This window comes from Lacerta agilis, chromosome 5 (assembly GCF_009819535.1).
Source record: "Lacerta agilis isolate rLacAgi1 chromosome 5, rLacAgi1.pri, whole genome shotgun sequence".
Taxonomy (NCBI): Eukaryota; Metazoa; Chordata; class Lepidosauria; order Squamata; family Lacertidae; genus Lacerta; species Lacerta agilis.
Genome location: NC_046316.1, coordinates 83912278 through 83933109, shown reverse-complemented (window position 1 = coordinate 83933109; position 20832 = coordinate 83912278). Strand labels below are relative to the sequence as shown.

At 43.8% G+C, this 20832-nt stretch overlaps 1 protein-coding gene across 1 annotated transcript in view; it reads right to left on the bottom strand.

Moving 5' to 3' along the window:
* Positions 1–20832, bottom strand: part of NAALADL2 (N-acetylated alpha-linked acidic dipeptidase like 2) — a 506548-nt gene that overhangs the window by 234847 nt on the left and 250869 nt on the right. The window contains 1 exon segment of the mRNA XM_033150674.1: positions 13713–13863. Coding sequence (XP_033006565.1) covers positions 13713–13863 — 151 coding nt within the window.

The window sequence follows — 20832 nt, the reverse complement described above, 5'->3', positions numbered from 1 at the left end:
AAATTTCCTTAGTTGACGCAGGAAATACAGCCTCTGGTGTACCTTTTTAATAATACTATTGATGTTGCTTGACCAATTTAAGTTATAAGAAATTATGGAGCCCAGGAATTTAAAGGACTCTACTATTACAACCATGTTACCAAGAATGGAAAGTGGTGGCAGAACAGAAGAGTGCCTTCTGAAATCAATTACCATTTCTACTGTCTTTTGGATATTTAGTACCAAATTATTTTCGGTGCACCACGAAACAAGATGGTCTACTTCCCGCCTATACACAGATTCATCGTCCTCCTGGATTTATAATTTATTATTTGTACCACGCCCATCTGGCTGAGCTTCCCCAGCCACGCTTTGCGAAGCTTTGATAAGAAAGTGAGAGTTTCCAAGGCATGCTCTGGTTCATGGAGTCATGGAGATTCGGACACGACAAAGACAACTAAACAACAAAAATGCATTTTTACTTAAGTATATGTATATCTGTACACATTACTTGGCAGGAGAACTACATTGCAAAATTCAGAGAGTAAAGATTTTGAATGACGCCTCTCTCCCTCCCACACACTTGACCATCAGTCGTTTTGGTCAGGTGCCCATTTCTGAACACGGGAAGGTTCTGGTGCTCATACTTCAAGAGTCAATAAAACTCTGGTACTAAGGGATGATGGGCAAGGCAGAGGCTCAGTCACAGGCTATCTGCTTTGCATACAGAATGTCCCAGGTATGATGCCTGGCATCTCCAGGCAGAGTTGGGAGAAACATCTGTCTAAACCCCCGAAGGACCATGGTCAGGCAGTGTAGATAAGACTTGACTAGACAGACAAATCATCTTACTCAATATAAGGCACCTTCCTATATAGCGATGCCAGGTGCCTTACTCGTATACAAGTTAACATGGACACATTTAGAGCGGAAATAGAAACCCAACGCAAGCAGAAATTGAGGATCTGGAGAGAGCCACCTTAATGGGTGGTTAGCCTGGATGCTACACAGGAGAGGCAAATTCTGCTCCTCTCTATCTAATCAGCCTGCATGGCCTTTTTTAAAAAAAGAAACTGGCTTAATAAATGGCAAATCTATGACTCAGTTCCTGAAAACATGGCAGCAAACAAATGAGAACGATGGTCCCGTTTTCTTTTGGGCTCCCCTTCATATGGTTACTGACAAAGATCATTATGCAACAGTTTTAATCTCGAATCCACTCAGAAACGAATTGCTTTCAAGAATACAGTATGTAGTTAGGAAGTTATGTTACTTACAGATTTAATACCTTTTTGTTTTTCTTTTACAAGTATACTATAGAGAGACTTGCAAAAGAAATCAATTTTAATAATAACTTATCCAAATAAGGAGGAGAAGGGAGAGGGAAATAGTTGCGATTGTAGCAGGTAAAATAGCAATATAAGTAGCTGGGTAAAAAATAGCTGCAAAGAAGTCTTCATTGCTATGAAAAGCCTAAGACGGTGGGACCACAAAATGTGTGCCTGAATATAAATAAAACTTGAGGTTTATCGCCCCACCCCCACTAGCCAAATGCATATATCTGCTAAGCCTGGCTAGCAATGAGCTTGAACAGATATCAAGCTGGGCTAAAGACTGGTGGGTTAATCCTTGCTTGCCAGATTCAGAATACACGCCAGGCAAAGGTTCAATTATAAACCTAATTACACCTTTAATTGCTTAAACAATCAGCCATCTGACTTTGCGGCGCTTGCTTCCAAACGCTGCCTGCTGATTTGGATGCAGGTGCACACACAGGTGTTTGTGTGGCAGCTTTTTGGAGCCGCGGTGTGCAGTCCCAGCCTCCTAGCACTACACGCCTCGGGGTGTACACAATTCCATATCAGGTTAAACCAGATACTGAACTTTATCACAAGTCAGTTTTTTTTTTTAAAAAAAAGGGGGGGGGGAACACAGAACAGAAGATTAAAAACGGAAGGACATAAAGATACTATATAATTTACAGGGAGAATCCACATATCAGCTGTTTCAAAACATTTACAGAGAGAGTGTTTGCTAGAGGTGGGTGAGCTTCCTAAAGCTGCTCTCAGATTCACCTGCAGAGCCAGGAGAATAAATTTTGGGGAGCTTGCAGGTGGGCAGGCTTTGCAAGCTCCCAGCATTTGCCTCTCATAAACACCAGCTCTGATAAATTTGCTACTGAGCACAGCCTTGTTGTCATTTTAAATATACCCCAAGCATCTCGGCTCCAAAAAATGCCTGGGACAGTGTGCAAAGAAGAAACTTAAGCCTAGGCACTGCAAGGTTACAGTTCGTATCTGCCAATCTTGGTTTACGTCGAGCAATGAGAGAAATCCTCACTACGGTGGTATCTTGGAAGTCGACTGGAATCCGTTCCGGAAGGCCGTTCGACTTCCAAAACGTTCGGGAAACCAAGGCACGGCTTCCGATTGCCTGCAGGACGTTCCAGCAGCCAATCGGAAGCCAGGTAAACTGCGTTGGACTTTCAGGTTCAAGAGAACGGTCACTCACTTCTGGCTTTGCGGCGTTTGGGAGTCAAAATGTTCAAGTCGCAAGGCATTCATCAACCAAGGTACGGCTGTATTTATATGATACCTCCAGGACATGCAAATACCTTTATCTTTCTACCAAATAAAGCAATCCCCAGCACATCCTGATTTGATCCACTTAGGCAGAAATCCTGAGCACAGCAAGGTGGCATAAAGGAAGCTAGTGTCTATTAAGTCGGCATAAAGTTAAACCAGGTCCAAGCCCTGTTCAGCAACAGAGGGAAAAGAAGACCTTAAAATAGTATTCTATGCTGGATTGAGCTGAATGTGTTTAGGATTCAACCTAAGTCATTCCTGCTTCTACCCCTGTCATGCTCCAGAAATGGCCCATTTTGAGGACTCACACCAGCCTTGGCAGAAGAAGAAGAAGAAGAAGAAGAAGAAGAAGAAGAAGAAGAAGAAGAAGAAGAAGAAGAAGAGGAGGAGGAGGAGGAGGAGGAGGAGGAGGAGGAGGAGGAGGAGGAGGAGGAGGAGGAGGAGGAGGAGGAGCTTCCAGAATCTGCAAGGTTCTACGGTTCCCTAGTCCCCCATCAACAGACCACTCTGGCAGCCTTGCACCTGAGATGATCATTCTGCATGCCCAAAGAAGAATCTGTTCTCCTCTTCACTCTATACAAGGCAACTTCCTTTTTTGTATTCTGTGTCTGTCTTTCCACCTTGCTGATTCTTCCAGCAAGTTAAGCCATGCTGCCCCTGACCAGTGCTGTTTGTATTCTAGTCTTGTAACAAGTACTGGATGGAGAAGACCAGCAGCAATGCTGATCGGGGGCCTCTGAGCTGCACATACATTCCCCAACTCCCCCATCACCTCATTAGGGACTGGACCTGAATAGTAAAGTCAGCAGAGAGTTTGCAGGTTTTGCTCAGGGCTCCAGTGACAGCCACTATCACCATCACCATGGGTGGGCAATCAGCCAGTTGGCCGCATCAATGGCAAGATGACGAATAGCAGTGATGGGTCTTGGAACAGTGGGGCTGGGCACCTCTGGATGCTACCCCACCCCTGTATTCCCCTGTGGAAAAATGGTTGCAGCATTTGGATCTTTTAAGTTTAGAGAAAAGTTGAGTAAGAGGCGACATTATACAAGTTTACAAAATTAAGCGTGGCATGGAGAAAGTAGATAGAACCAAGTTTTTCTACCTCTCTCCTGAAGCCACATCTTGTTGACTTCCATTGCAGCTGAATGTTGGAAGGTTGAAAGATACAGCACACAGTTCAACTCACTCCCCCAGGAGGCAGTGTTAGCCTCCTACCTAGACGGCTTTCAAAGAGGGTTAGACATGGAGGAGATGGCTATCAATGGCTACTAGTCATGATGGCTCTGCTCTACCTCCACAGCTGGAGACAGCAATGCTTCTGGATATCAGTGGCTGGCAACCACAGGCGGGGAAGAGTGCTCTTGGGCTTGAATCCTGCTTGGCCACTGTGAGGATGCTGGAGTAGATGGACCATTGGCCTGATCCAGTAGGCTCTTCTGTTGTTCTGACATGTTTACGTATGTTGCACACTGCCTCCATGCATCTATCTCACCCCCCTTTCATGCCATTTATTCCTACCCATTGCTTCCTGTTATTTAGTTACAGGTAGGTAGCCCTGTTGGTCTGCCGTAGTCAAAACAAAATAAAAAATTAAAACAAAATCCATCCAGTAGCACCTTAGAAATCAACTATGTTTGTTATTGGTATGAGCTTTCGTGTGCATGCACACGAAAGCTCATACCAATAACAAACTTAGTTGGTCTCTAAGGTGCTACTGGAAGGATTTTTTTTTTTATTTTGTTCCTGTTGTTTAGTTATTTAGTGGACTAGCATACCCCTCAAGTGTCCTGATTTCACCGGGACATCCAGGATTGAGCCACCCCTGCTTCTGATCTCGATCTTGGATGCCCCACTTTCGCTCCTGTGCTCTGGCACGGGACCAAAAGACAACGAGATTTTAGGTTCCAGCAGGCTGCGTTGGGCCACATGGCATCTACTGGTGCTGCACAGGCCGGGGCAACCTTCCCCAAGCCACTCTGGACGACGTGGCATCTCCCGAGACTATGGAGAAGGAGGTGAAGATAGCCGACAAAGGTAAGGGGGGGGAGAGAGGAGGCAAGCGAGCGAGGGGGTTGCTGTGGTGAGGAAAACGTCAGCAGCAGGGAGGGGGTGAGCGATGGGGTCGTCAGGATGGTGCCCCACATTTTCCTCTAAAAATGTTGGGCATTGGGTGCCAGTCTTATTCCATGACTCCCAGGAGGATTTTCCAGCATGAGCCTGATCTTCTGAGCCAAATCACCAGCTCCCTCCCAACCACCCTCAGTCTTGGTCTTGATCACAAAAGGAAAAAAAAAGTCTCCCCTGATTAGCTCATTACACAGCATTAATAAGCAAGCGCTCTAATAACAGAGATGATCAGCTTGTAATTTCTAAAAGTGAGATGGGAGGAAGGGAAGGGGGGTGAACAACAACCTGGTTCCAGGCAAATTCTTATACCCCCCCCCCCCCCAAAAAAAAAGCACACATAGAGAAGCATGAACAACAAAATCTATTTGACTTTCGGGCGACAACTTTGCATGGTCTAAAGAAACCAAAGAGAATGCTATAGGAAAGAAAGAATCAGAAAAAGAACCAGCAGTTGTGCTTTTGCTTTTCCCTCCCCCCACCGTGTTCCATGCCCCTCCCCTCCCCTTCCATCATTTTTTTTTAAAAAAACTTTTTGGAGTGTTATTTTCCCCCATGCATGAATGGCACTGATATCTCATTGCTTCATGCAGGCCGGTGGAAGCTCAGGGGAAATATCAGTTTAATTGGGTTTTAGACAGGTAAAATGAGAAAACATAGTATGGGTGTCTGGGGGGTAGGCGAGGGAGGGCATGGAAAGGTGGAGGAAGCTGATTGACAGAAGCCCAACAAAAGTGCAGCTGGGGAATTGGTTTCCAACACAGAGCCCCCAACCCAGCCCACACTATGTGTGAAAATCACTGTGGAATTTCTTCTGCTGCCCTGGGAGGTGAACCATTATGGATGCACATCTCCCTATGTGGTAAACAAAGGCCGCCATGTGGTACGATTAAAAGCAGCTTTGTGCTGCAGCCATAATGATCGCATTGGCCATAAATCAGAAATGTTGCAAGCTGTCAATCTGCAGGCACCTGTTGTCAAAATTAAAGAGTAGCTGCTGCTATTTGGCTGCTGAAGATCTTGTCCTTAACCTGGTCTTCTGATCTGCATAAGACATAGCTCCTCTTCCTCTCTAAAGACCAAGCAGAATATCAGAACTGAGTTTCCTCAGCAGTAACACCAGAACCTTTCTGTCTGAAGACCAGGGTAAATTTCCGCATGACAAAGTCTAAGGTCAAAAGTTATGCAGAAAACTTTTTTGGTGGGCACAACACTTGCAAATATTTTGAGCAGAGGTGGTCTAAATATACTAATCCCACCCTGCTTTTGTTTCACTTGCACACAATCATTGACAAGCAGCACTTGAAAGCATCACACATTTTTCTAAGGTGCAAAGTTTGCTTTTTCCTTCTTCCATTCCTATCCTGTCCTACTTGCAGAAATTATTCACTGCTGTGTTTGGGCTATGCGGCTGCTCTATGGCTAAGCAGCACAAAAAGTGGAATCTCATCATTTTAACAACATGCAAATACTATTACTTCCATTTTGATCACACATACTGGGAGAGTGATCTCTGCAGCTATGTATATGAAATGGTTTTGAGAGTTTGTTATGAAAGGATTCAGTATAAAAAAGGAACAAAAACAAACCCAAACCAGAGTGTTTTTTACCAGATTGCTCTCACAGCTGCAAAGGCAAATATGCAAGGGTGGGTGGGAATTATGTGGCTATTTAAATTCCAAGTTCTATGCTATATATCTCCTTGAAGGACCATACAAGTAAGGGCTATAGAAATCTTGTGAAAGTTGAGATGATTTACAAGGAAACACCTTATGCCACGATGCATATGCGTGATTGAAACTGCTAGACAATGCAGATTTTTCCCAGCTATTTTTGCCTGTTCAGCTCCATGTCTCCAAGGGAATGAAATATCAGAAAAGCAGAGGACGGCAAGAAGAAACCTCAGATTACAAAACAACAGCCAACTAAAGAGTATGGGATTCTTGTTCTCACTACAAATAAATTGGCATAAATTTCAATCACAGTCTGTGTGCTTATGCATATTCTAAATGATCCTCTGTAAATACTGCAGAATAATTGACTATGCTCAATTAAACAATGCCACACTACTAAAGCAGTAAGTGTCAAAGGCTTTTCGTGAATCCTTCTTGAGTGCTCTGCTGGCTTTTGCTACAGTTGCACAAAGTTGGCTGGTTTTGTCCCAAATTCTTGTTTTGGAAAAAAGGAAACAATCGGGGGGGGGAGAGAGGGAGAGGGAGAGGGAGAGGGAGAGGGAGAGGGAGAGAGAGAGAGAGAGAGAGAGAGAGAGAGAGAGAGAGAGAGAGAGAGAGAGAGAGAGAGAACAGTGTGTGACGGTGAAAATTTACATTCACCTATCCATATATGCAGAGGAGGGTGACCAGATGATCAAGGGTGTGGAAACCAAGCCTTATGAGGAGTTGGGTATGTTTAGCCTGGGAACAATAGACTGAGAGAACATATGATAGCCACCTTCAAATACCTGAAGGACTGTCACTTGGGAAATGGAGCAAGCTTGTTTTCTCCTGCTCCAGATGGTAGGACATGGACCAATAGCTTCAAGTAATGAAAGGAACACCAGGAAGAGCTTTCTGAAGGTAAGAGCTGTTCAGCAGTAGAACGGTCTCCCATGAGAGGTGATGGACTCTCCTTCCTTGGTACCGGTAATTTTTAAGCAGAGGTGGGATGACCAACTGCCATGGATGCTTTAGTTGAGATTCTATATCCCACCTTCTTTTCAAAGGAGCTCAAGGTGGCATCTTCCCCTCCTCATTTAATCCCCACAAAGACCCCTGTGAGAAAGGTTAGGTTTAGAGACAGTGGCTGGCCCAAGGTCACCAGATGAGCTTGGAGATTTCAACCCTGGTCTCCTAGCTCCTAGTCTTACACTCTAACCACCGTACACACACACAAAATGTTTGGGACATCATAATGTAAACCAACAAGCTGTGGTTCTCAAATAAATGATGTGACAGCTCAGTGCAATGCATGCTGTCAAAGAGTAACACATATACAGTATATGGTTTTGCTACTGCTATAACTTGCCCGATTAATTTTTCAGAAGGGCATTTCTCTAGAAACTTCTGTCAAGAGCGTAAGGTATTTACTGAACTAAGCTGTTGTATTTCAGCATTTCAGAAACAGATAGCAGCCATCTCACCGCTGATGCTTTCTCAGCATTTCCTTATGATATTTTGTTTGTTTGTTTCGCTCCCTCCACCCAATGGCAGAGATAGAAATCCCATTACCGAGTGGCTTATCTCAGGAATGGGGTTCTTACTCCTTGTAGTAGTGATGTCTTGCTATTTACACAGGAAGCCTGGTAAATAGCTTTTCTCCATATCTTCATTTACTGAGTTATTTTATATATATATACCTGATGAGAGATTTCAGCCTAGGAAAATGCTCTGAATTACAGCACTCGGATAAAACCGAACAGTTCCCTGCCAACAACAGCCCAAGTGGCTGAAAGCAGTGAAGGCAAGAAAAACCCACATAGAAAAGACTCACCCTGCTGATCTTCCTATCATTATTCAGATGGGCCACTCTTGGACCTTGGGTGAGGGCTCCCTTCCTTATTATTCCACACCCTCCAACAGATGGGCAGGGTATAAATAAATTATTATTATTATTATTATTATTATTATTATTATTATTATTATTATTATTATTATTTCTCTGATGAAAATAGGGACATATTAATTATTATTATTATTATTATTATTATTATTATTATTATTATTATTATTATTATTATTATACCCTGCCCATCTGACTGGGTGCCCCAGCCACTCTGGGTGGCTTCCAACATATAGAAAAACATACTAAAACATTAAACATTAAAAATCTTCCCTGTACAGGGCTGCCTTCAGATGGCTCTGGGGGTCAGATAACTCCAAACCCTCCAACATTCCTCTGATGAAAATAGAGACACCCTAACAACAAGCGGGACATTCTGGGATCAAATCAGAAACCGGGATGGTTTTTTATAAATCTGGAAAATAGGGACACTTGGAGGGTCTCTCGTTCTGCTGCATTGCCAAGTCTGAAGAAGGCCTCATGGCCAGCCATTTTCTCTTTGGGGCTTCATCTTTCCTCCCTCCTCATCCCATACAATAGGGTTGGGGAACCCTTTTCAGCCCAAGGTATGCATTCCCTCAAAGGCCACCTTCTGGGGGCTGCATGCCATACTGGTGGTCATGGCTAGAGGCCCAGGTGGGTGTGCTAAAAATGATACTGAGCTATAGATGAACCAATGGTCTGACATAGTAAAATGAAGCTTCCTATGTTCCTTTAAGTCTAGCAACATTTCTCAAACAGGAGGCAGTGGGCTGATCCCTGTATCAAATCTTAGTCGTATGGTTTTTCCTAAACCAAGCATTTTGTCAGGAGGCTGGAAGAATGTAAAGGGAAGGATTCTTTATGTCCTTTTTTTACTCAGTAATTTCAGAGAGAGGCTATAGAACCCAGCCTCTTGGATAATGGCATTATCCTGAGTGAATCTCCACCCCCGGTCTCTCCCACTTCCTCATTCGTCGCTTCTACGGGTGCTGCTACCTGCCCTCTGCCTTTGAGCTCTTTGCTCTCCTACTTTCAAGGCACCCCAGGTTCTGGGAGATGGAGGGGGGGTCTGGAATGCTTTCTAACGATGTGTCAGCCAGGTGTTGCTCTGGCTCTCCCATGATTTCCCAACTTTCCCCCTCATCTGCCTCTGAGTTGTGACCTCCATCAAACCCCTGTTGTAAACCTATATTGTCTTCCTCTTCCTTCTCCCTGGAAGGCTCAGGAGGGGGAGGTGGTCTTCAACATTCCTCCTCTGCCCTGTCCCTGACACATTTGAAACTGAGCTTCCGTATGGTAGGGTTGCCATATTTCAAAAAGTGAAAATCCAGACACAAAAGCAAAATTGTTGAGCTATTTTCTAAGGAAAATTGGTGGAACCAGCACTGCCGACATGGCTTGCCATATGTCCAGATTTCCCCAGACATTTTACTGATTTCCAACCACGCACTGCTTCTGACTACAGTATTCTGGGTATGTCCGGGATATGACAACCCTACCATAAGGAATTCCTACAGGGCCAGGGATGTACATAAGAAGAACTCAGCTGGATCAGACCAGAGGCCCATCTAGCCAACCATCCCTTTCTCCCAGTGGCCACGGGCAACCCACAATAAGCATATGGCCCACAATTCTGCATTTCCCTGTAGCTGAATCCTGATACGTCCGCCCTTTCATTAAGAATACAAACTGATTTGGCGTTTTTTTCCCCTTCTGTTTTTATTCTGGCTGCCTTCACTGAGGGACGAACGCCACTAAACCTCCACTGGCAACATATTGCATAGGAAGGCGAAATATAAATACAAGAAATAAAGGATAAATGCATCTGATGTGCAGAGGGGGGTCAATTGATCTGCACTGTTCTTGTGACAAACCTTTAACAAGCAGCCAGGAAGGCAAAAAAAGAATTCCCTGCTGTGTTTCTAGATGGGGTTAAAAAAAAAAAAAGACTTTGACTTTAAGAGGCAAGAGCTCATATTTACAGACTTGTAAAGATGTGCAAACAATGTTAAAGGCTTGGCACAAACCATCCATTTCATACACACACACACACATGCCTATGCAGTTTCCCCCCCTGCAATGCTCCATGAAACACCCCCCAAAAAAGAGCATTTACTGCATCCATCAAAAAAATCAGTGCATACGGTCTACACCCTTAGACTCTTAGCCCTAGAGGTGGTGTAACCGTTTCAATTAACTTTACTTTTCATGGCGGCTACATAAAACGTTGTGGGGTCAAGTGAACAGATAAACAGCAAGCCATTCTTCAAACATTCCTCGTGAAATGAACAAGAGTAAAAGCTGGAGGCTGCCACATTTACTTCTGTCACTCCCCAGGGCAGTGCTTAAGAACACCAGGTCAGGTAGGCTGAGCTGCCGAGAAATTGCTCAATGCCTTCCCACTGAGCTGTCATCGCATTTCATGCTGTGAATAGCTAACACCCTTCGATGACGACGAGGCAAATATTTCTCTTGACCGTCCTTCCCCCGCGCGCCCCCAACACACACACACACCTTTCTCTGCCATTCCAGTCATGCAGCATCACAGCATTGTTGCTTCGGCTGATTTAGTGCCAATTCAAGTCAGATCTCCGGTGTCTGGACAAGTAACCAAATATTCTTGATGGAACCTTGTTACAATTTCACAGTGGGGTTCTTAATGGTCCCTCCCCCCCTCTGCCGCTGCCACCAAACAGTTAGAGGAAAACATTGAGAAAAGAACAAGATGAGCGTTACACATCCCACAGTGTAAAAGGCACCTTGAGTCTCAAACAGGCTCACATGGCAGGGATGGGGACAGTCTCAAGCTTCTGCTGCAGCTACAGCAGGGCAGGGTTAGAAATACAGGTGGATGAACCTACCTCTGGCCTGCATTAACTTCAACACTTCCCCCTGCCCCGTGATTCTGTTGCATTACATTTTTCCATTAATCTGGGCATGGTGTATTGGTTTGAGTGCTGGACTAGGTCCAGCAGGGTGGGGTGGCGGGCTGGGAACAGATTCAATGCCCTGTTAATCCATGAAATTCCCTGGGGTGACCTTTGGCCGACCACCAGCTCTCAGCCTAGCCATGTAATCCTGCCTTGTGCTCAACAGAGGAGAGGTGTGATACAGAGGAACATGTCACACACACTTACATACCCATACCTAGCCGGAACTCGTCGGAACTCAGTTCTGGCACCTCTCAGGTGGGCGCCATTGCCATTAAACATACTGAAACTCAGGACAGATAATGCCAATTTGATTTCACTGTGTAAAGAGTCCCACAATCCTGGTGGCCCCCCCCCAAAAAAAATGCACAATCTGAGGGCAGTCTGGAACTGCCAGGCACAAACATCCATATTCAGAGACACATATAAATACATGGTTTGATATGTTTTAACTGCTGAGAGCTGGGCTGCAACATTTAAAATATAGTTGTGTTCCAAACGTTAGTCCAAGAGGTGCAGAGAAGTTGAATCTTGTATAGGACACTGCAAAGACTGAAATTATCAAACTCCCCTAATCCATAGGAACTTGCTGCAAGTCAGACCCAAAAATGAAAGCAACAGAACACCACTAGTAATCACATACAGCTCACAAGTTAAAACAGTACAATGCATCATCAGAGATTTACAACGTCTCCTAGACAATGACAGTTCTCTTTCTCAAGCTCTGGGAGGAAGACCTTTCATCGCCTACAGACAGCCACCCAATCTTAAACAACTCACCCACAATAATACAACAACAGGACTCAACATGGACACTGGTACCAGAGCCTGCAATAAACCGAGATGCCAACTTTGCTGCCACATAAACCTGGACAACACCATTACTGGCCCCAACAATATCAAACATACCATCTCAGGACTATTCAGTTGCTACTTAGTTGGTCTCTAAGGTGCTACTGGAAGGATTTTTTTTTATTTTTTGTTTTTTGTTTTGACCATAGGTCTTTTAATTTGAGCAGACAAAAGTGCCTGCAAAGACAAGTTGGACTAGGAAGACAATATACCCCAGGAGATCAGGTATCTTCAACCTTTTTGGGTCCCACTTTTAACCCAGACATGCACCTGGGGACCCATTCCTTGATCTACTGCCATATATTTGCACAGCGGTAGTTGCGATTGACCTTGGATCAAGTGGGTCCTGAACTACCAGCTGAAGAAGAAGAGGAGGAAGAGAAGGAGTTTGGACTTGATATCCCACCTTTCACTCCCAGCAGCTGCATGTGGAGGAGCGGGGAAGTGAACCCGGTTCACCAGATTACGAGTCCACCACTCTTAACCACTACACCACACTGGCTCTCTGAAGACGAGCAGATGATCTCACACTAAGGTCAAGTTCTCTGAACTCGGTTGCCCGCTTAGCCCAGCATGCAATATAAGCTACTGTGAAATAATTCCCTATTTTGAGGATCCAGGTGCTTGACTCATAATAGGAACAAGGGAAGCAGTAGTTTTAAGCTTTTCTCCTACCAGGGCTTTTGCCAATATTCTATCAGAACAGGAGCATTCACCAGCTGCCAATACTCAGTGGTAGGTGCTGGCATAATTCACTATCAACTACATGTCACTTTTCTCTCTGCAAAAAAGCTGACGTGTCACTTGCTCCCTTTCCCCTCCCAATTAGCCACAGATTGCTGCTTTTTTCTTTTTCTTTTTAAAGGCAGCCACCTGCCTCTCCAGTCTGAGTCCAGGGATAATCAGTGCTGGGCATTTTCCATGTTGTTAAATGCAATGGCAACTCTGGATTCCAGGTGCTGCTGTTGCTGTTTTAGCAAGGTTCAAAGTGATCTCTTTCACCGAACCACCATGAAACTCCCAGGCACAGGTGATAAAAAGGGCATCGCACAAAAGGAAAGCTTCATAGGATTCTGACAACATGGGCGGGAGATGGTCTCACTTAATTTGAATTGCAGGAGAACAAAACTTTGATTTTTATTACACCTAGAAAGTGAGACAGATTGAGGCAGAGAGAGACACACAGAGAGAATTTCTAAGCCACTTGTTTCAGCTAGTAACACTGAGCAGCCGTACATATTCAGGACTTTCTCATTCCCTGGAGAAGATCCACTTTGTTACATAAATTCATCCCATGCAGTAAGACCCATTCAGCTAAAATTAGCACCCAGAATTCTCTCCCAGGTGTGCATGCACAATCATGCAGTCTTGGTAACATCCAGAAAGGGCTGGTCTGCCCCTGAGGCAGCTGCCTTGGGTGGCACCCTCTTCCCGTCCCACTGCCTCTGTTGCTGGTGGAGAAAAGCAGCCACCTTAGGGGTCAGAAGCACAAGAGCCTCAGGTGGTGAAATGGACTGGGCTGCCCCTGTCAGCCTGGGGTGCACATAACAAAGGGGAGCAAAGTATTTAGGTACTCCTGGTAAGCAAGCAGCAGGGCCTATGGGCCACCATTACCCCATGCTTCTAATGCACCAGTTTTCAATCAACAGCTTAACAAAACAGCACTATGCAGTGGGAAAATACCCTTTGTAATACTCACCAATACTTGGGTACCCCGGTGTAGAAGGATCACCTCCACCGTTCAAGGACACCATAAATGCTTTCTCACTCAGGTTCTGAGTCTTTGGTAAATCACAAGGATCGACATAAAGAAGGGCACCTCCAAAACCTGCCTCTTCCAGCAGGGAAAGCTGGGAAGACACACAAGTAAAAGGAGAACATCAGCATTAGGTCATTAGCATTGTTTCCCCCTCTTCTCACATTTATATTCCACCTTCCTTCCATCTTGGAACCCAAGGCAGGATATACATGTGGTTTGTAGGATATACATGTGCGGCTTAGCTTCAGCAAGGTGGTGCTTCATGAGCTTTTAGACCATACCCTGGGACAAGTGTAAAGAATATTTTTCACCTCGGGGGTCCCATTTCCTTGTGGGCAGAACACAGACTGCCAGAGAGATGGTTTGCAGAATTAAATAAATTCATTGCTAATCACTGAAGTATTGCTCTTGTTTTATTAAGGCTTGTGTTGCCTAGTAAATTAGTCTTAAGATAATTTACAAACATCTCGTGGAGAGAGCAATATGTAGTTTCAAAAACAGAACCACAACAACTAAAGCTAGGAAGATGGTTGGAACAAATGTGGAGTGAATTTTCAAAAGAGAATTAATTGATTAAGATCCTAGTGTTGAACGCAAAATCAATGCACTCCTTTCTGAATTATCACAGGGGATGTTCTTATGCAGCCTACCAAAGAGCTAAATCACAACATAAATTGTTTGTCGTTTGATTTTGAGCACATGCTCACCATTTAAACATTGAAAGCACTAAACATTAAAAAACCCCTCCAATAAACTAGCAACTCTAGTTTGTGAAGGGTGCTGAGAGTTGTGAGGATACCCCCTGCCACCAGCCAGAGTTACAATCTTCAGAACCCTCTGAAAGAAGCAACTGATTATGAAACAATTCTGGGAATTGTAGCTCTGTGAGAGGAATAGGGGTCTCCTAACTCAACACTCTTCTCACTGTAATATTTTTTATTAGTTTTCAATTACAATAACCCAATAAAAGCCTCATTCTCAATACCAAATTATAATACAATTAATAATGCCAATTGTTCAGATGCCAAATTATATTATTTTGATGGGCCCCCGCATGCTAGAATTGATGATTTGATTAATTTACTTTAACTCTGCATTCCCAAAACTTATATATTCCAATTACACACCAGTCAGAATAACAAACCCTTATACCGCAGCTGCAGTTTTAACGACTTCCATTCGCATTAACACATCAAATAATTTACAGTCCTACAAGCGAAGCCTTCAACCTCTCTCTTTGTTCTTCTTGTGTGTGGCTATTATTCTGTCCATGATGCTTCTTCCTGTCCTTGTACTGTATTATGTCTATCTTTTGTCAGTTGTTGCTGTTCTCCATCATACATTGGGCAGAGCAAGTATCCCACTGCTGTTTCATAAGTTCTCCATACTCTGCACTCTTGTCAAACTAGAGTTCTCAGGAGGAAGCCCTGCCTGTTTAAAATTGTATCGTACTGCTTTAAATGTATAGAGCTGATGTGACATTAATCAACACAAACCAATACGTTTTACTGTTGCAGATTACTTGTTCAATTATCTTGGATATCAATTCCTTCCCTCAACTCTCTTTTCCCCCATCACTTCTCTGCCCCAAAGCTGCTTTGTCCTAATAATGTGGTGATGCACATTAGAAATAGGAAAGGAAAAACAAAATGCATTTTGTTTTCCCCCACCAAAAAAAGAAAGAAAATGATTTTTTCCCCCTCTGTTGTTTTATTTTCATAGGCTTCAGGGAACTTAGATACAGAATACAGCAAGCGCCTGGTCCTGCTGCCATGGTTACGCAAGCCATTCAGGAGAGAAGGTGTACAATTGCTAAAACAGTAGCATGGCCTAAAACACAATCCCTGTTTCTTGGGAACCATTATGTCAGCATTCGTCCAAGCAAACACCCCAGTCAAATAACTTATCCCGGATTTTGCATTTATAAATGCAGTTTCCCAACCGCTAGAAATGACTCCAGGCCAATCAGTGGAAACTCATTACGAGTAGGAACTGGGAGCCAAATTTTCAGGAAGGGTAAATTTCCAGGAAGGGTAAAGCTACGTCCCCCAGGTGGCACGGTCGTCACTTGCTAGAAGACACGCCATGTTTTCTCTCCAAGCTCATTATTTCTAGGCTCAGGATTGACAAAGGGAGTGACTTCTCCACACAGAGCATTATTAACGTAGGGAGTGCAATCCCACAAGAAGTGCTCATGGCATTGTTCAGAGAATTAATGGTGCAAGCCATCTACCCGCACAGTGTTTTTCCTTCCCTGAGATGTGTTCCTTACTAGGTTTGTCGCTGAATGAAAGCTGTCCCAGTCTTTATCCAAAATGCGTAAGGCAGGAGGGGGCAGGATGACTCAAGAACTGCCTTGCTCAGAATTTAAACGCGTCCTGAAATTTGTAAGTAATATTCCTTGCAAAAGTACGATCCCATGTGCCATAAAGGGTTGAAAGCACCATAGACAGTGTCTGCAGAGTGCAGTCAGCTCGCCAGCGGAGTGTGCAATTGAATCTAGGACATTTGTTTGTAGGAGAAATACGCCAGGCGGTTCAGTAAGGTCAGCAACTGTATAATTTTCTGACAGGTAGAAGAACAACTATGTACGAGTATAAAGTGATGCTACCTCTGTCTGCCTCTCATTCAAGGCAGACAGCTTGCAGAATAGACAGTCTTTCCAGTAAAGCACTGTTCCAGCAGAGATGCAACACAGGAAGGCTAAGTTCAAGCCAGCAGCACATCTGGCTCTGACTCACACCTCGTGGGATGCTTGAACTCGTGATTTTAACTAGCCATGACTTGCCTTTTTCTCTGCAAGCATAAACTTACACACTCTAACGTATTCTGCATGCACTTTGCTAATGACAGAGGACATTGCATATGATGGATGAGGCAAAATCCACTACTGAGATATAGAGACGGAGGTGAAATTTCATTTACATCATGTTTGATTCACAGCAAACTTACTTAATACACACTCTCTGAAACAGGTAAACCCACTTAAATTGGAAGGACAAACTGTACCTTGAATCTCTGGTTGTTGATACCTGAATGATACCTCTTCCCACTCCTTTCATTAACTATTACACCTTTGGTGTTCAGAGGCTGATCAGACTATTTCTGGTCAGTATCAATTTTCCATGCATTCATTCACACAACTCCATTCCATCCTAGTTCTACATTAATCTGTGGTTTATTAATTTATTTAAGAATCTGTACAGCAATTCACATTTCATTACACATTTAAATAGTGCTTGGATCACAAAACAGCGTTTATTTATTTATTTAAACTGTTATTACCTGCTCATCACTGCAGATGCAATTCTGGCTATGTCTGTAGCATTTCAGTACATTGAGCTGATGCTGTTATCACAAAATTTGGAGAATTGTAAAATCCTAAAGATAATTGCATCCTAGGCTGTGTGTTAGCCCAGGAGGTGTGAATTATGCTGGTTTGCTTAAAAATGTGAACCAAATGAAAAATTCCTATCCATCCATAGATGTGTACTGCAGAGACCATGTCATTCTGAAACCTGTCTTCAGATTAACATTTCCTTCTTCCAGGATTGCCCAAGACATCTGACTTGTGATCCACCATCTGGGAATCAGTGTGCTCTCAACTTTCTGTCCCATTACACACACATGGGATACTACTTCCCTGTGGTGCTATTGTGATTGTGGTTGTGGTACATATGCAAATGCAACAGCCACATAGAAAGGCCCACAAGGTTGTGACGATACCACACAGTGTACTGATTTATTTTTTATTGATTTAGCGTAAATCCTTTCTTCCATTTTGAATTTTGTTAGCCACCTTGAATGTGCCAGTCAAAAGGCAGGCTATAATTTAATACATAACCACAACCATGTGGGACAGTAACATGGAGAAGCAACTCCCACAGATTTGCATGAATGCATGAAGAAGGATGAATGCATGAAAAAGCTATGGTTTTCCCAGTAGTAATGTATGGAAGTGAAAGCTGGACCATAAAGAAGGCTGATCGCCGAAGAATTGATGGTTTTGAATTATGGTGCTGGAGGAGACTCCTGAGAGTCCCATGGACTGCAAAAAGATCAAACTTATCCATCCTTAAAGACATCAGCCCTGAGTGCTCACTGGAAGGACAGATCCTAAAGTTGAGGCTCCAGTACTTTGGCCACCCCATGAGAAGAGAAGACTCCCTAGAAAAGACCCTGATGTTGGGAAAGATGGAGGGCACAAGGAGAAGGGGACGACAGAGGACGAGATGGTTAGACAGTGTTCTCAAAGCTACTAACATGAGTTTGGCCAAACTGCGAGAGGCAGTGAAGGATAGGCGTGCCTGGCGTGCTCTGGTCCATGGGGTCACGAAGAGTCGGACACGACTGAACGACTGAAGAACAACAATGAAGAAGGTTCACTCTTTCCTGCTCTCTTGCCCCCACCTCCGAAACATACTGATTACCATTTTATCCCATCAATCAACCCACAGAGTTGTTTCATGATTACAGTCTTGGATTACTTTCAAATGCAAGATTTGGTTCCACTTCCATCATTCCAGAGCAACAGTCTTTCCCTAAATCTCTAAAGACTCCTTGTTCCAATTTAATCACAGACACTTTGATTTAGTTTTCCCGAATTTCATGTAAAGCCTGAAAGGGCTGGGTATATAATTCTCAAAGTGCTGACTTCAATGACAAAGCCACAGCATGTAGAAACTAATGGCTGCCATGCTCATTTGTATGGTGGTCAGTTCTTATCTCTCTAGCTGCTCCTTGGGGTCTTGAAATAAAAATACAGGCAATATGCACATCTACACTGACCTGCAGGCCTGTTTACACTCCGAGTCTAAGAGACAGTATGATTCAGAGTTCAGTGTCCTCTAATTGGTATATTCACAGCTGGGCGCATTATTGTATTAAAAATGCAGTGCGAAAGGACAACATACTTCTAATCTGAATGTGTGGTGCAGAAACATTTCTTGTATTGTGAAGCTCTCTCACTCAGCTCACGTTAGCATCTGGCCATTAGGAGCAGTGCCAAACTTCTAGAACTTGGGGGGGATTTGAAAACAAACTTCCTCAGTTCAAGAAAGCCCCACCAATTATGAGCTGAGTTGAAACTCCCCTTGAAAGTTTTCCTTCGCTCATAATTAGCTCACATCAGTGCAAGATGCTCCTAGTCGTCTTAGCCGTCAGTCTCACTGCTCTCCCTCCTTTCCTTTCCAATCTCACCTTGCAAGGTGGAGCAGTAAGGGAAGTGGGAAATTTTGCATTAGTTTTATTGATTGTAATGTTAGTACTTCTGGCCTATTTTCTAATGTTCATTTCAAGCTATGGACCTGTGGCCTTTTTTTATTTATTGATATACCGGCATATTGTGTTAAATTTCATTCACACCAGTAGGCATGGTGCAACAGAACAAAGGCTTTGTCCAATCACTACTCCTTGATTCTTTCAGCACATGCCTGTTTCTGTTGCCCCATGATTCCACCTCCCCCCACCCAATGGAAATGGCAGGAAATAACTATATGTCAGTATACCACACCACAGTTTGTCACTATACTCCCACAATTTTCTGGATTAATGGGGTTGCAAGTGATTAATTTCCCTGCCCCCAGAAGCAAAGAAAATGGAAATGAGTGCTGAAGCTTCCACTAGATTCTGCTAGATTTCTGGAACTGGCTAGTACATAGTACGGAGGCTCATATATAGAGTGGTGCCCCGCTAGACGAAAATAATTCATTCTACGAGTTTTTTCGTAGAGCGAATTTTTCGTCTAGCGAAGTGGCAATGGAGCGCGGAGGTTTTCGCGCCCCCCAAAAATATTTTTCGTCTTGTGAGGCAGCCCCATAGACTTTTTCGTCTTGCGGGGCAGCCTTCTGCTAGACGAATGCTTTCGTCTAGCGAGTTTTTCGTCTAGCAAGGCATTCATCTAGCGGGGCACCACTGTAATGGAGAAATGAGCAATTAGTGAAATGTCAGGGGAACAGAATAAATTCCCGTGTGAACGCAGCCTAATTTCCTGCTCTGTTTCTAAAAGCAATAGCTTTGAGGGCACACATTGTTTGTGCTAGGGAGTTAGCATGAGGAATGTTTTCATTGCATGTGTGTGTTCATATCCCTCAGGAGGCGGGTATTCTAACACCTTAGCAAAAGGGGAGAACTGAGTATCAGTCCCTACTATAAGGCTCAATGTGGTGCAACTTGCAATGTTGTGGGAATAAATGGAACCAAATAAAATCATAATTCACATGGGATAAATGGGTTAACCTTCAAACATGCAAGCTTGATGTCCTGAAAGAAAATATGGGATGTGGGAGTAAGGCAGGGGTCAGCAAACTATTTCAGCAGGGGGCCGGTCCACTGTTCCACAGACTTGGGGGGGCAGCGGACTATATTTTGGGGGGGAGGGGGAAAATAAACGAATTCCTATGCCCCACAAATAACCCCGAGATGCATTTTAACTGAAAGCACACATTCTACTCATGTAAAAAACATGCTGATTCCCGGATCGTCCACAGGCTGGATTTAGAAGGCGATTGGGCCGGATTTGGCCCCCGGGCCTTAGTTTGCCTACCCATGCCGTAAGGGAACAATGTAAGCTGGCCCTCCTCTTCAAAGGTATTCTCATTTTCCAGTGTTGACATTCCTGAATGTTATATTAATTCAGCATGCATTAAAATGAAGTGCATGCATGGAAATTATTGCAGGATTAGGAACAATGCCAATTAACCCCCACATGAGGTAATCCTACAGAGTATGGACTGAAAGCTCTTCTAAATTCACAGTGCAAGGTATGGTAGTTGCATGGCCCATACTAATGAACTGGAGACCTATCTTTTCTTAGCCGGACAAAGGATGAGTTACTGGATATTTATTCTGATGGGCCTTTCATGCTGAAGTCCCAATTAGAATCATAAGGTTCTGTGAGCAATCCCTTTTTTCAGTGTACTAATTGGCAATGCATAAAATCACTGACGGGAAGCAAAGTGCCATTTAAACTATTGGCAAAAAGGAGAAGAAGAGGAATAACTACTTTGCATTGCAAGAATTTAATTAGATGTCACCCTCCTCTTGTTCCTTTGCTACAAGA